The sequence below is a fragment of the Varroa destructor genome, unplaced genomic scaffold, assembly GCF_002443255.2.
Source record: "Varroa destructor unplaced genomic scaffold, Vdes_3.0 BEIS01000006.1, whole genome shotgun sequence".
NCBI lineage: Eukaryota > Metazoa > Arthropoda > Arachnida > Mesostigmata > Varroidae > Varroa > Varroa destructor.
In genome coordinates, this window is record NW_019211459.1 from 32166370 (window position 1) to 32181374 (window position 15005).

Here is a 15005-nt window from a genome sequence, read left to right on the forward strand (position 1 = left end):
TAATATGCTGGTTATGAATTTTCTAAACGAACATATTAGACTAAAGACCTTATTTTTATGTGGGTTACCTACGTCCGATACAGGCGATAGGTTTTACTATGTAAATTGTTGCTCTCCATGATGCACCAGATATAGGTAGCTAAGCAAGCAAATACCTCATGGAAAAGAGCAGCAGGTTATATTTGTTGTATTAAATTTCATCTTAGTTTGAGTGTCCACTCCATTTTACAATGGTGTAATATATTTTACAAGTTAAATTTTTCGTTTCTAAAAAAATTTTAAAAAAAAGATCAAGTTCCCCTATGTTTTCAGCACTTCGTTAGCGCTGTAGTGTCCTTACGTTGGCTGCCAAACTGCTAGGACGACCTTTTTTAAAAGCTTTTTTTTAGTTTTTAAAAGATTGCATTAATAAAAAACTAAATTAATTTCAAATAGATGTAGGACTCCTTGCACTGTAGTTTTGCGTATAATTTCAAACCACGTGAGCTAAAACCAGCTCTATAGGAATAGTAGCTTGAGGTTTAAACCTTAAAAAGAAATAATGCCATTAAATACAGAAATGAGGTAGAGGGACTGATTCGTGGCACATGCACACGAGAAAATGCACCAACCATATTTTAATAAAAATATTAACTGAATGAATGAATTTACCACAACATATACGGAAGACCGTTTAGCACTTGACACTTGTGAGATTGTTCTCACAAACGGTTTGCACTACTACAATGGCGTACACTGTATTCACTCTATTAAGGCAGGCCAATGAACGTCTCGTTTTGTAAAGTGAATAATCTATGTCCGATTTCAGTGTGCATTCTCTGTAGTTTTCGTCTGCTGTTAATTAATGTTCGCGCGCACTGTGGCCTGATGCGAATCTGGATACTAATTCGTGGTGTTCCATGCTGGCATTGAAAATCTTCTTAAAAAAAAAGAGTTCATACCCTCAGTATAGCGATGAAATCACAATATTGTTTAGCAGATCCGGCATCCTGTAAGCACATCATGTGGGTTTTCTGTTGCTCTATCCAACTGAACTACATTACTGCTGTTTTAGGAGTAAATCTTTTGATTGAGAATGTAATACCTGAGAAGCCTTACATGGATACTGCCTCTTGTCAAACCTATAATACTTCGTTAGCTTCCCTTCTGGAAAAAAGGTGAGGTGTGTTATTATTGTGAACCTGTTTACAATGTTACAATTAATACTGACCCTTGTTGATGCCTAGGTTGACCCTGCGTCCAAATCGAAGCGAAGACGTCACGCAGCTAGGAGAAATTCGGGTGAGCCAACGTACGTACGTACGTACGCTGTGAATCAGTCTACGCAACTACACTGTTCATTTAAGAGGATGCACTCAATATCCACTAAAAGCGTTCAAACAGAGCTCTGATGTGGCATCCGCTCTGAAACAGATCCGCCAGCAGTTTTTTTCACATATTCACTTTCTATAATGACCGTCTGTCTCCGTCCATGTACCAAGACGCTTCTCAGAAAGGCTTTTCGTTGCTTGCTCTTTACTAGCCGTCTAAAACCGGCGACAATGAGAAAAATTTTGCACGAACAGAAACCAATCTGAAGATCTAAACCCGTTTTCCGAAGGAAGGCGTTTCATTCTAATCTACATCGACTTTATGCAGTAGCGGTCCTCTGTGCTTATCGGCGATACTACTGTAACGTAAATATATTTCAAATGGAAATTAGGCTTATTCTACAATTTAGCATATTGTTTTATACTACATAGATATAATAATTAAGCTGGTACTAGAAACAAAATGGTGTATGCCTATTTTAATGTTTTGCACATCAGGATTAACTTTCTGAGCTACATTATATTGGTTCGGGCTGGTACAAAGAGATAGGAAAATCGTTTCTTTTTTTAAAAAAAGGAATTTGACAAGAGTTGTTTGCATATGCTGGAGGAGACACTCCTTATTTATGTATTTATTCAATTTCCTTCAGTAACGACTTTGACTGAGCATTCAAATCACATACAGACCATCTTTAGAGATAATTGTGATTAAGGCAAGCGAACGACGTCCTAGCGTAAAGCGATATTAATGAATGTGGACTACCACATTTTTGCTCAAATTCGTCAGACACAAACAAATACAAGGCAAATAGCCTACCAAAAATATAACCATGCAAGAAGTTCTAAATATGGAAACAAGGCGCAGAGGGCCTAAAAAGATAAACCGTTAGGGCTTCTCCCTCCGCCGAAAACAACTGCATCAGGATCCCAAAGTAATCAAAAGTAATACCATCCTGACGTATTTTCACGCCTTCTCAGTCTAATCGCTATGATTGATGTGTGTTCTGGTTCACCTTATAATTTCGGTTTAAAAAGTTTATAATGGTTGCTAGAATTCATACGGCGTTACGTAGCTGATGCTTTTGTTCGCACATGTTGTGAACACAAAATTATTGTCTCATTATAACGGGTATGTAGTTCTGTTCTAAAAAGAAACTTATTTTTCATAATAATAAGGAATAGCCACATGTCCGCTACAAAAAACGGCCTGACAAACACACAGTGCTTATACACAAAAACTTACGCGCCCTAACCGTAGCTGAGAGAAACTGACCGAGTCTAAGCTGGCGTCCAACTCTTCAAAACATTTATATAAGATAGTTCACGAACAACAAAATATTGATCACACTTTTTCAGTAGTATTGTACCTAAAAAAGTTGCGGTGGTCGGCAATGAAAAAAATAACACGAAAATGTGCCAGTGTTTCTACACAAGTATCTTATTGCATTTTGATGATTAGTTTATTCCTTCCACATTCTCCCACGACCTCCTATCATACATAAGTACGAACCTCTCAACTACTTATATTTATATATTTCCTTTTCATGTAAAAAGATTATGTTATGTTTTTCACCTACGAGAAAACGGTGAAGTATTTTCTATAACCTAGATGTAGCTGTTTTTTATACCAGGTACCCATGTTGACTTGGACAGGTCCTGGTAACTATTCTTGGGGCAAATTGCCATTTGCTTTCCAACTGATAAAACAAAACGTACGCATTTTTATTGTACACCCAGATTGCAAACGCGTAAACAATGGGAGAAGTGTTAACATGTTTTTGGCATTAAGTGCGTTGTGTTTCTATAGGCATTTTCTGAATACAAGTCTCATATTCTTTAGTGGAAAGTCTATTTCTCAAATGGAACTTAATGGTAATATAACCAATACTTCCTAAAATATTTAGTCTGGATCTTATATTTGACTGCCAGTCGGCACCTTGAGTGAGTAAAGCGTCGGACTCACAACCTCAAGTTCTTGGACCCAAATTCTAGATAAAGCTAACCAATTATCTCAAATTTTCCGAACTTTCAATTTGGGCTACGTATGTGCAGTTATGTTTGCCCAGACTGAATATCATTAGAGTCCCCAATTGTAATACATTCAACCTTGATTCCTGTCGTGTAACAGGCGGTATTGCCCAGTATGTGGGGGAGGGGCATTGGTGCAAAGAAATCTTTGCCCTTTCAAAAAAACAGTAAAAGAATGGTTTGAACGGCTGTTTGTTTTTTTTTTTTCTATAGATTATATCTAATTTTTCCCGGGGTTTCTTTACCGCAAGCTAGCTAGCTAGCCATTTCTTTGTGTTGAATATACTACAATGCAAGGAACACAAGGTATATTAACCTTCTACGATATCTACGACGATTATGCCATTTGTTACACTACCATAATCCAACTAATTAAAACGGTTATGCTAATCTCTGCGAACGACTCTCGGAACTGATATGTAACAGAACCAAATAATACAGTCTAACTCTGCATCATTGACCAAATAGTGAGTAAAATAGAAATTCTCGTTCACAAACCTTTGAATATTTCACGGATTCACGGCGATTCCTTGTTAGGTGGCAAATATTGAGAATGGCAAATGTTTGTGAAAGATGAATGCCCAGTACTCGGTTTAAACGTCAATAATAGTATTCCTAGTAAAGTCGTTTCTCTAACTTCGGCTTACACATAAACGATACACATGCTGTGATTAATTGTCCCTGTTGTGGGTATACGTAAGTAAAGTGTAACGAGCAAAAATCCTCAATTAATGAGTACAATTACACTTTATTATCTGTAGTATCATTCGCATTACGATCGAATGACAAAAAATAGGGTTACGTAAATTTACTAGGTGCACTAGAACAACTAAATACGTCTTAAGCTAAAGCAGTGGGATATTTACGCACGGCTATGAACATCATCACATTGGAAGTTGAAAATTTCATCTGTGTGCTGTTGCGTAAGTGGATGACAAAATCCCAAAACGTATTTTGTTCGTGTCATTTAAAAGCGATGCTCCCGGTCTCTAATTCTATTAAAAGGCACCAATCGAATTGCTGTTTTGTTTGTGCCTCCGTGCAACCATTTGCTAAATTCGTGCCAAATCTCGCTACGACTGTTATAACTCTCAGCGATGCTACCTATGGTCAAATAAATGTTGTCTCGCTATTTATTCGGCCAAAGTGTTCATTCGGCTTGCGAAAATACACATGTTAGAAGCGAATGAATGTACAAAAACACACGAGAAGAACGAAAAAGGAAACCACGAGCTTACCGCTGAAAGCTTTATTGCTTCCTCAACCCGTCAAGGATAGAGATTACACGTAAATAGGTATTTGGTATCCCTCTGCACCTTAAGCAAGTTCATGCATCATTCAGCAGTAAACAGGTTTACTTTCTACACTAATGCTACGTTTGGGAGTCCAGTTTCGATACACCTAATTGGAAGGATTTAACACTCATGGTAATCTAGAATTGCCAGCGAATCTCAAGGGCAACAACTGAAATAATGAAATGCTATGTTATAAAGGGTTCTTCGCATTGATTCATTGTAAAAACAAGTAACTACATTAGTTTTTCAAGGACACCATCAGTTGTGCCTTTGCATTGTAAATGATTCCTGAACGGCGGCATAGATATAGGAAATATGTTCATCACCGAAAATACTACTTCGCTGCATCTAGTTTTCTAGGGAAATCGACTACTGATGATATAGTTATGGTTCTGGCTTTGTTGATTTAGCTTCTACGACAATGCTGATTGCACATCAAAAATGACCTTAGCAAAAACAGCCACCACTTGTGTCTCTTGGTAAAACAAGAACACGCTTAAAATAAGTACATGTGGCTAACTTCTGCGCTGCGACACGCAGAGAGGACCCTAATTCATACTCCACATATTTGTAAAAATGTACTTCTAGTAGCCGGAGCATGAATACTCGCTGCTACGTTTCTGTTGTTTTTGTCGCTAACTGAAAAATGGAGCAATGCACCGTGGGTATTGTAATTACGGTTTGATCTGTTACGTGCTTGGGGTTTGAAACGGGTTACTTTTAATACCGTTTACATTCAATTTATACTAAAGACGTAACATGACGACAACTTTGATATATTATTTTTAATTTTTTAAGCATAGTCATTTACAACTTTTTTTATACCAACGAAGGCGCGTAAATGATTGTGCCACCAGCGTCTACGGGCTAGTATCCATAAATTTTCTACGATTAGAAAGCAGGTTCTATTTAGTTCTGCTTTGTTAAGTGAAACCTCTTATTGCCCTCCATGGAAAAGATAGTGCTTGATTGTACGTAAAATACTCACGGAACGTTCTTCGAACGAATAACATTCTTTCACATATGCTGCTTCCTGAGTAATGAGACGATCCTTTGGATCAGTAACGTCGTTATCGTAACAGTTAAGTAAATGAGTGGAATGAGGAAACTTAAACACAACCTCAGTCCAACAGTTAAGTAAAAAGTGGAATGAGAGAACTCAAATACAATTGCTATCCAATACACTATTCTTGCAGGTTCTATAGTTGGGTTCTAAAAAACGTAGATCGATCCTTATATCGTCGTTATTGAAAAAAATGGCCTCACGTCTTCCACATCACATTGTAAATGTCCGAAACTCGTCCTCCAACGTAAACGATCGTTCTAACAGTTTGCCTTTCCTCTTCCGCAAAAGGCTGCTTGAAGTAAGTATCACATCCGTCGTTCCTACCGCTAGGATCAAACAGAAGTATCACTATACGACACGCCTAAGCCAAGTTCACCCCTAAGACTTATAGTACTTATTATTATTCACCGTAAGCTACATGTTTGTCTGGTATGAGCACGAGACAGTGCACTAAAAGAAACAAGCATTTTTCAAGACAACGTATCAGCCGCTGCATTCATCACTGACCATTGATATCTATTGCAGTTAATATACTGCTGTTGTAAAACACAAGTGACCTGCTTTTTTTAGAGTTTAAATGAGTAACAAACGGTTCATATTTTGCGATAGTTTATAGATCGACCAATTGTAAACTCTTGCAGACAACCATAAGAATGTCACTTTGCTGGCTGTCGTTGTTGTCGATCCTACTCTCTTTAACGTGGATAACCACTTAAAATACTAACCTCTTGTTTCGATGTCGTGTATTATTATAAATTATTACGAAGTAGTGGGTCAGTGGGTCTTACACCCGTACGAAATCCTGGGTATAAACTCGAATAATTGCTCTCTTGTTACTGTTTCCTAGGTTAAGCAAAAATCGGTTCAAGGGACGACTGCGCATTGATCAAGTGGTAACTCGGTCCGCAGATACTTTAACTGTAGGGGGTATTTGAGGCTTTATCACTGGAAGCAGCAACAGGACTCGAGACGCCCAATCTGATTCGCTGCCTCAACTAGGCGTTTTTCTATATTCTTTTGACGCCGGCGCAGCAGCACATATCTCGTTCGTTGCACACGGACGACCTTCAACAAAACGAAGTATCTGTTTCATACAGTCTACTCTTCGTTCATGGTCGCGGCTTATGCAGACGCAAACCGACAAGTCTTTTTCGTAGCTTGCCGGAATCATTGAATGTTAGGGAGCTCAAGGAGATCCAGCGTGCGCTCCGAGACGTGTTTGCTCTACGGTCGAGGTACGCTCGTTTCTTCGTTAAGTAAGTGGTAGTGATGATACTACTGTTGTTCAAATACAAGCTTTGTTATTAATTAACGCTCTGCCTTTTTGTTCAGAAGTTATTAAAGTGCGCCATAAGTCCTTTGGCATGATGTACGAGTCTTAACTTGACGTCTTGCAGTGAGGGTTGACCCGCACCAGGATGTCCACTTTGCTCATTTCGGCCGCTCGCTGCAGTGACACCACCGCAGCTAATATTATCACCGTTCTCCGAAAGCTCCGTATTTTCGCCATATGACGAAAGCCATCGAACCACCTGAGTCAGCCATAGTTCGTTTTATGTTAGTTTTTCCATGCGTATATAAAATTAAACTAAATTTTCCACATACTAATTAATTGTAGAAATAAAACCTACTGCGTACTCAGGATAGTGGATTTTAAAATAAAGAAAACTTGCCGTCTACATTTAACCACTGCGTCTTAAATGCATTTATGTTTGATTTAGATGAAATAATAGCATGTGATTCTCGTGTCATATACTTCAAATAACTTTCTTATGATCGAGGCAGTTTTTAGTCCCAGTAAAAGTAACTAAAAGGTATATGTTTGGTGTGAAACTGAATCGATTCAGACGTTAGGTATTTTCCTACCTCATCCAGTTTGGAGACCTCTTGCACAAAGCCAACCCCATAAGCGGTTTTCAGTTTATCGCCCTCGACCCCAGAAGCTTCTACGGCTAGTCTGGAATCCAAAATTAAAACCGAGTAACATCAATGATTGCATCGCAAAGCTATTTATATCGAGCATTCAAGGCACTGCTCTTTCTGACTGCGCGTACTGTTACTTGGGCGCAGGAAAAATTTTAGCTTGTGCCGTAGGTAAATAAATTGCCATAATCGAAGTCATTAATCAAATATGCAAGAAGATATCAATTCGTCTTTTACATGATTATTCACTTATTTACCTCATACCGCGGAAGTAGTCCTCGAGTTGGGATCTTAGCCATTCTTCGCTGCCCTCCCAATGACAGCGCGATTGTCGACATGTCTTCTGAAGCCAATCTATAAATCTGAGACAAAATGAAGTTTTATAATGCAAATACATACTGATACCACACACAGAAGATGTAAATGAGGATTGTCTTTTGCCAGTGACCTCTGAGTCAGAATGGCCCTAATTTGCTATTTCATAAATTTCGTGGTATAGAACCTTGAGGTGCACAGCCTAGACCTTTAGATATCTGGTTATTTAGCTGTGACCTTGCACATATTAAAATCGGCCTAATTAGTGCTCATCCAATATAGTGGTATAGCGTTGAAAACGATCTTATCAGATTTTCAACTCTACAGGTATTTCAAGCTTGCGTTCAGTTCTCTCATCGTACCTGAGATCGGCCTGCGTTGGCGACACCAATCGCTCGAGCGACTTATCAGCGAAAAGTAGATTGCTATTCTCGACAAGCGCTTCAAATTGGTCCCGCCACTTTTGTTTATAGAGCCTGTTTGATGCACCCACAAAACCAGTGCATTGAGCTACAACGGGATCTTCCATCATTGACAGCGTGATATAAGGTAGACACATGGATCGCCCCGGAACAGCGGCCTCTAGTGCTAATATCTGTCAGTTACATCAGATAAGAGGTACACCTATAGTACGTTTACAACTTGACACAGATTACTGACACATTTTAGTGATGATTACATTTATACCGATGATTACATGCACTGAATAGGGAAAACTCAGTGCCTTGTTGTTACTTGGACCCAAGGCATCTTATGGCGTGCTGTGATTCTGGTTCAAGAACTTAACATAAACGAAGAAGGATGCACCATGTCAGGTTTTAACGCAAATATAAATGAAAAGTCATTTCATCCACTGATGAGATGATGCAAATCTAGTTCGTGATGGCCTTTCGTACCTCAGAACACATGAGCTGGGTGGGGAGGTCAGAGCTCATGAATAGAACTTTCTTGCCGAGTAAACGCAACTTGAGCAATGTCAGCATTCGTGTATCATACTTCTCCAGCACGGAACGCAGTTCTAACAAAAGCTCATCAGGAACGTCAGCTATCTGCAATCATAGCCGAGCGTTAGTTCGAAGAGCAGAGTGAAATGCAGAATCAACCCAAATAGTCTGTTTAATAAATATTCATATATCATAAATGCTCGCAAAAAACTTCAACCAGAAGATGAATTATTCATAAGCTTTCTCAGTGTTTAAAAGTTCGAGATAAGCGAATTTGTTTTATATGTGTGTGCGGCAAGTATAGCATGACCCTACGTCGACGCTTTTTGGTAAGGCTTGGTGGAAGGTTATTTTCTAATGATTCATACGTAAAACTATAGATGCTGCGTAGTATTAGTTAAGAAGTCTAAATGCATAATACTTTCAAAAATCAGCAAAATGGTTCATAAACAGTATGAACGTATCGACAAATAGTTAACAATCATGCAGCTACCTAACAAAAAAATTATTATTTAGCCATGCTTGAGATTATTTCTTGAGATTTTAAAGGCAAACAAACTGACTTCTACTTTGATCTACAGAATACATTAGTTATATTGCGAATAACCTTTTTTGCAATATAATGTGATATAATATAAACCAAATTAAAGTTAGTAGATCTGCCTTGTCTTCCTGACCATAACCCTTCGGCGTCCGTTGGCTATACATTCGCCGCCTTCATTTTTAATTGCTGGGGGATCACAGAGCGTCGCTTGTAGACTTCGATACAGCGTAGAACCACTGACCGTCTTGAGACTGTCGTAAACTCCATGTAGGACTTCGCTATCCTGATGCTGTATGAAAGCATGCGCGATCGGTTCGAGGCGTGCAGCTGCAGTCCGCCATGGAGGTAATGCTCCACGGCCGACCAGGCAGACAGATTTCTGAATTGCGCTACGAGTCACCTCAGGGTCGGCGTCTGTAATATCAAAAAAGTCGGAGGTAAAATTTCTCTCAATACAACAAGAATTATATAACTTACGAAAAGAAACTCTGAATATCGTTTTCTGTTGTGTAGTTAATTACTAAAGAAGAGTGAGGCTTTATTGTTTGAGTAAGCCTAATGGGGACATTACTACATCATAAGTGATTATGTAAGAAAAACATCTATGATAACATGTGGGATTAGGTCAGGCACTTACTGTTACTTCTTAATTTACAGTTGTGTCTTTTTTGAGAAGCATAAGTCTAACAAACGTAGAGTTCACTTGAGCTTAATAATCTAGAGCACACACCTTTGTAAGAAGCTGAGTCAACCTGTCTGTAGGAACAAACGCCCCAAACAGGCCGGTTTTCGGCATCTCGAAACCGAAAATATACCGTATCAGCGGCAAAATTGTGAGCTCCATCTGGCAAGCCCAATGGTGCCAAATAAGACGACATCCAGGTGTTGTCAACATCTCGAATCTCCGGGTAGCAGAATTCAATCTATAATACCCATTGGCAAGAAGGAAAAGTGAAAATAGCGTGGATATTTTTTACTAAACCGATGACGACAATGTCGTGTTTCTATTAAATTCTCTATCTATATATAAATAGTTAAAAACCTAAAGTAACTAAGTATAGAAAATGATATAGTCACTAGAACGTGGGCACTTACGGTTTCTGCCCATATTTCTAATAGGAAATTGAAGTATCTATACAAACAAGAACTGAATTTTGACCAACTACTTTGAAACCTTCGCCTACTGTCCTATTGATTTTCTCGTTAGGTGAATGTCCTTCCTCTTAAATCAAGTACGTTAAATCAATTGGTGAAAAAGTAACAGAAATATATTTTTGCAAAACTGAAATTCTTTCCTGAAAAGTTAGTTCCTAATATTTAAGTCTGGCCTATTTCATAACGAGCCAAACATTTTCTTGTCTGAGGATTTCAACATGTCTGTTATAGAAGATCAAACGACCGGTTATCGCTCAGGGCTCTAACATTGCTCTATAACATTAAGACAAAAGGGTAATTTTGATCAATGGCCATATATAACTATCATAGCACACGCAACTAGCTTTCGACTCATAGTTGTAACGGCGTTAATATATACACATTTTACGCTACAAAACAAGCCCGAACAAACGATACTATGCACTATAGAGAAGCTGCACAATGATAAGAAGGAAACGTTACATTGCAAATAATCCACTGTACGAGGTAGCTTTAAAAGGAGATCTTTTTTTGTGCTTTACTTCTTAAGCAAATTTTGATTTAAATTCTTAGTCCAGATGTAATAATCTTTTGAAGCACACGTAGGCCACTTACATAATAAAACTCGCTCCAATTGCTATTACGCGCTTACGATCGCGTCATGTCAACGCTAATACGTACATTAACTTACCTATGCTTATCTATCTTTATTCTATAAAATCTATCCAGAGTGCTTGTAGACTTATCACAAAATGAACTAAAAACATAATCGGCAATAGATAACAAGATAGATATCATAAATTGGCATAGTCGATTTAAGTTCTGAATTATATGTGACCGTATCACAGAAATACCAACGTACGCATATGTTTTATTAAATACAATGGTCAGTGTTTTATTTCCAAATCTGACACATTTGAACAGCACATCTGAGCTGTAGCTAAGCTTGTGTTTTATATCTCACTTACCCCATACAGATAATTTCTCGGAAACGATACTTTACCAAACATTTTCACAAAGTCTTTTATTCTCTGTAGTTATTATTAAGATAATGAAACGCGTAGATCATACAATCTAGTTAGCAACATTTAATAATATTAGGTTGGGGAATATCATTGACGCATGTTTTTAGGTGACAATTATCAATGGAACCGGTTTACTAACTAACGCACTTGCACTACACAAAAAATAAAAAACGCAGTTTTCATGCATATATCTTTAGAAAAGACATAGACATAAAGCGAATAAAAACAAGTCCTCAAATATACAAAAGCGTTTTGCGAACTAGTAAAAACACGTGAATTATATATATCCCAGATCAGATTATTCAGATCAGGTTTCTTGTATTTTTTTGTTTGTTCCACTACTCTGTTTATTACTACAAGGTCGAAAAATGTTATATTATACATAGACATATAGGTAGATTTCAGAAAAGGTCGGTAAAGTCGAACACTACTTTACCTCGAACCACATTGAAATGTATAATCGTTTGATTCGCCTGTCGAATGCTGGTTATCAGCAATAATTTATTTTTTCAATTTCATTATTCGAGCATCAACCTATCTGCATATGAGTTGCTGTCAAGGAAAGTTATTAGAGAATTACTAGAATATAATTAAATCTATTTCTTACTTGGTATCCTTTTGAATGATGAAATCCGACTACAGCCAGATATATCAGCTGTTCTTCGTCCATCACGTTATAATTTCGATATGGAAGACATGACATTAGCCCAATGAGTGCTCGTTACACACAAAGGACCGACTAGCGGTTTGGTGCAGCTCCGGAGCCAACTTATATTTTCTGTGGAGTATTCACCTAAATATCTATGCATTTCATTATGTATCATTATTTCAGTTCTAGGAAGGCTTAAGATTTCACCTATGTGACTTTCTAAATATTACCAGACATATTGGTCAAGAACTTCTCAGCATTCATTCCTTTTTGGGGGGACGCTTGGCGCTTGCTGAGCTGCATCAGGCCGCATGTTAACTGTTGAATTTTCTTTTTTGTGCGACCGGTCATTTGGCACGTGTCGGACTGTCTGAAAAAGCTTGAAAAAGCGTCAAAAATGGCCAAGTCGAAGAACCACACCTCACACCACAATAACAGAAAGGATCACCGCAATGGTATCAAAAAACCGAAACGCAATCAAACGGTAAGCAGGGGCTGATTTTGCACGAATTAACGGTGTGGCTCATTTATACAAGGTGTAGAATCGGGTGTATAGCTTACGCGATCAACCCTGCCGTTAAACGTAAATAAAAATGTACATAGTAAAATCTTCTCCAGTCGTCATTCTGTTTGTGCTAAGTGTACACGTGCGCGACGTAGCGGTACTGATCTCCTACGGAAATAAATTATTGTGATAACTGACCATTTTTGCACAAGCTCAATCGGCAGGACTACCCAATCCAATCCAACGTTATCTCTATATCTGGCTTGCTAACTTCTAGTTGGTTGATTTGAAAAGGACGTTTAAGTATTATTACGATTTAATTAGAAGCAATATACTTGGAAGTTGGGAGGAAAACTATCAAATGATGTGCACCAGATTGTTCCATTTATTAAATTTGTTGCTTTCTCCCCGGTCAAAAAGGAGACTTTCGTCTCCAGCCTATTGGTGAAAATGTGATATGAAAAAACATCTCTACTGTGAATGCGTAAGTTACTATCAGGGTTGGGATCAGTGGTTTCAATGTAGATGGTGTTCTGCAGAGCAGACCGCCAACGGTGTTCTCCTGGGTGATATTTATTCGTTTCTGTAGCACTTTTATTTAGCTTCTATTTAGCTAACCTGTTTGAATGTTCGAGCTGTTTTAGAAGGCTGCTTGCACTGAAAAAATCTTTTGTCGTTAAATATATATCTAGTTAAATGTATTGTGTACCGTAAGATGGTTTTGCCGTACTTATTCATGCGTGCACAGTTTTACATACTTGATTCTTTCAATCACACGAAAATTCATTAAAAATCTTAGGCTGATCCTTTGCATTGACCTAACCGCATGACATCGACTGGAAACGCTGTATGTAGCTGATTATAAGCCCCCAAGGATCTAGTCTTTAATAGTAGTAAATATCAACTATTGTAGGGTCTCGCATAGAATATCTGCAGATTACCTTCATTAGTCCTAATAAGAATTTTAGATTATTTCAGCGCTTCGAATTTAAAATGGGTATTAAAGATGTCAAGATTACGTTACACGTTTGAGCCATATTTCCGCTTCATTTCTTTCAGGAGTCGATGAAGGGATGCGACCCGAAGTTTCTGCGTAATCTGCGTTATATCAAAGCTGGAACCCGTAGGGTCATGAAGGAGAAAAAGGCCAAGGCCAAGAAGTAAATAAAGCCAATTCCAACAACTATTTCGGTTGAAATTTGATGCGTTTTCATTTGTTTGCATGATAATTAATCATTTTTGTACATCAGACTTTTGTCTGCGCGTGTTATTGATTAAATCTGATCTGGTATCAGCGAGTGGAGGGTTTTTGTGGAGGTTTTTTGAAACCACTGATTTTGGACGGAAACAGTCGTAAATCTGTTTTGCTTTACGATTCACTATGAACAGTTCAAATCGTTGACGAAGGCATCCCTGAGCGGCGTAGACTGGTTCAACTCAAAACACACTAAAAAAATCTTACGATAGTTACTTTTTTAAGACAACATCCCGACTTACATTGTATATAGATAATGACTTTTTCAAGGAAATGGGGCGCAGGGCCCACATACTTTCAGAAAAAACTAAATTTTTACGGTGATATATAATAATCGCATAAAATGCGAAGAATAATATTAATAAAGACATGCAATGATAGCAGTGGTTATAATAGTAGCCTAGAAGTATAAAATAATGCTCACACAGCGTAATGAAACCTTGTGGCTTATATGAGCGGAATATCTTGCGGTCGTATGATTCGTAAGTCTCTGATATATATAATAAATAATAATTGATATAAAAATTTGGTCACACAAAAGATTTAAGACAATCGTCAACTCTGTATATAAGAAAACGTACTCCTAAGTACCGTATAAACAGATAAAAAAATGTCTGTGTTTATTAAGTCTTTGTATAATTTTATGTAGCAATTTCCATGTCTGATCTCAATGGGATGTTTCCAGCACACACTTTCTTTCAATTTCTATTATATCCGACTTCTATAGAAGTCAGAACTTTTGTCTGTATCTCCATAGTATGTACTACAAGATAAGGTATTCAATGAATCTTTAGAAATTCACTACGTTTTTGCATGTGTTTCGTAGCATTTATACATATGTAATATTAGATGTCATATCTCGTGGTCTTTGAGCAGCCTACGTGTGTAAATGACGAAGTTGAAGCAATTCTATTATAAAGTTGGGAGTTAATCGTTTGTTTACTTTGACCCTTTGTTCGCTGAATGCAACATCCGATCTGTTCTGGGTCTACTAAGGCTACATTAACACTTT

General features: G+C 37.8%; 2 protein-coding genes across 8 annotated transcripts; one reads left to right on the plus strand and one right to left on the minus strand.

Moving 5' to 3' along the window:
- Window positions 1-1263: 1263 nt before the first annotated feature.
- LOC111253182 (uncharacterized) lies at window positions 1264-12337 on the minus strand. 7 transcript variants are annotated; one of them, XR_015330262.1, is made up of 9 exons: window positions 12192-12337; window positions 10156-10348; window positions 9559-9839; window positions 8834-8986; window positions 8300-8532; window positions 7880-7984; window positions 7566-7656; window positions 5622-7231; window positions 1264-1404 (listed from the first exon to the last, which is right to left on the minus strand). XR_015330262.1 is itself a non-coding variant. In XM_022812252.2 (8 exons), exons 1-8 carry the CDS (start codon window positions 12285-12287, stop codon window positions 7028-7030), a joined length of 1248 nt encoding a protein of 415 aa, XP_022667987.1. In that variant the 5' UTR covers window positions 12288-12337; the 3' UTR covers window positions 4067-7027. The 7 variants fall into 7 exon arrangements, 2 of the variants coding, with proteins under 2 accessions (XP_022667987.1, XP_022667986.1); XR_002674515.2 differs by lacking the exon at window positions 1264-1404 and adding an exon at window positions 1439-1669 and having other exon boundaries at window positions 6425-7231; XR_015330263.1 differs by lacking the exon at window positions 1264-1404 and adding an exon at window positions 1439-1666.
- A 215-nt stretch (window positions 12338-12552) lies between these two features.
- On the plus strand, window positions 12553-13936 carry RpL29 (ribosomal protein L29). Its single transcript, XM_086992959.1, has 2 exons — window positions 12553-12717; window positions 13798-13936. Exons 1-2 carry the CDS (start codon window positions 12631-12633, stop codon window positions 13900-13902), a joined length of 192 nt encoding a protein of 63 aa, XP_086849085.1. The 5' UTR covers window positions 12553-12630; the 3' UTR covers window positions 13903-13936.
- The last annotated feature ends 1069 nt before the right edge of the window (window positions 13937-15005 follow it).

Coding starts and splice junctions, on each gene's coding strand:
- LOC111253182 (XM_022812251.2), bottom strand. CDS start 12,287: ATGTCATGTCTTCCATATCGAAATTATAACGTGATGGACGAAGAACAG. Junction 10,349..12,191: donor ATCATTCAAAAGGATACCAA/GTAAGAAATAGA, acceptor TGGGTATTATAG/ATTGAATTCTGCTACCCGGA. Junction 9,840..10,155: donor TGACTCAGCTTCTTACAAAG/GTGTGTGCTCTA, acceptor TTGATATTACAG/ACGCCGACCCTGAGGTGACT.
- RpL29 (XM_086992959.1), top strand. CDS start 12,631: ATGGCCAAGTCGAAGAACCACACCTCACACCACAATAACAGAAAGGAT. Junction 12,718..13,797: donor AACCGAAACGCAATCAAACG/GTAAGCAGGGGC, acceptor CATTTCTTTCAG/GAGTCGATGAAGGGATGCGA.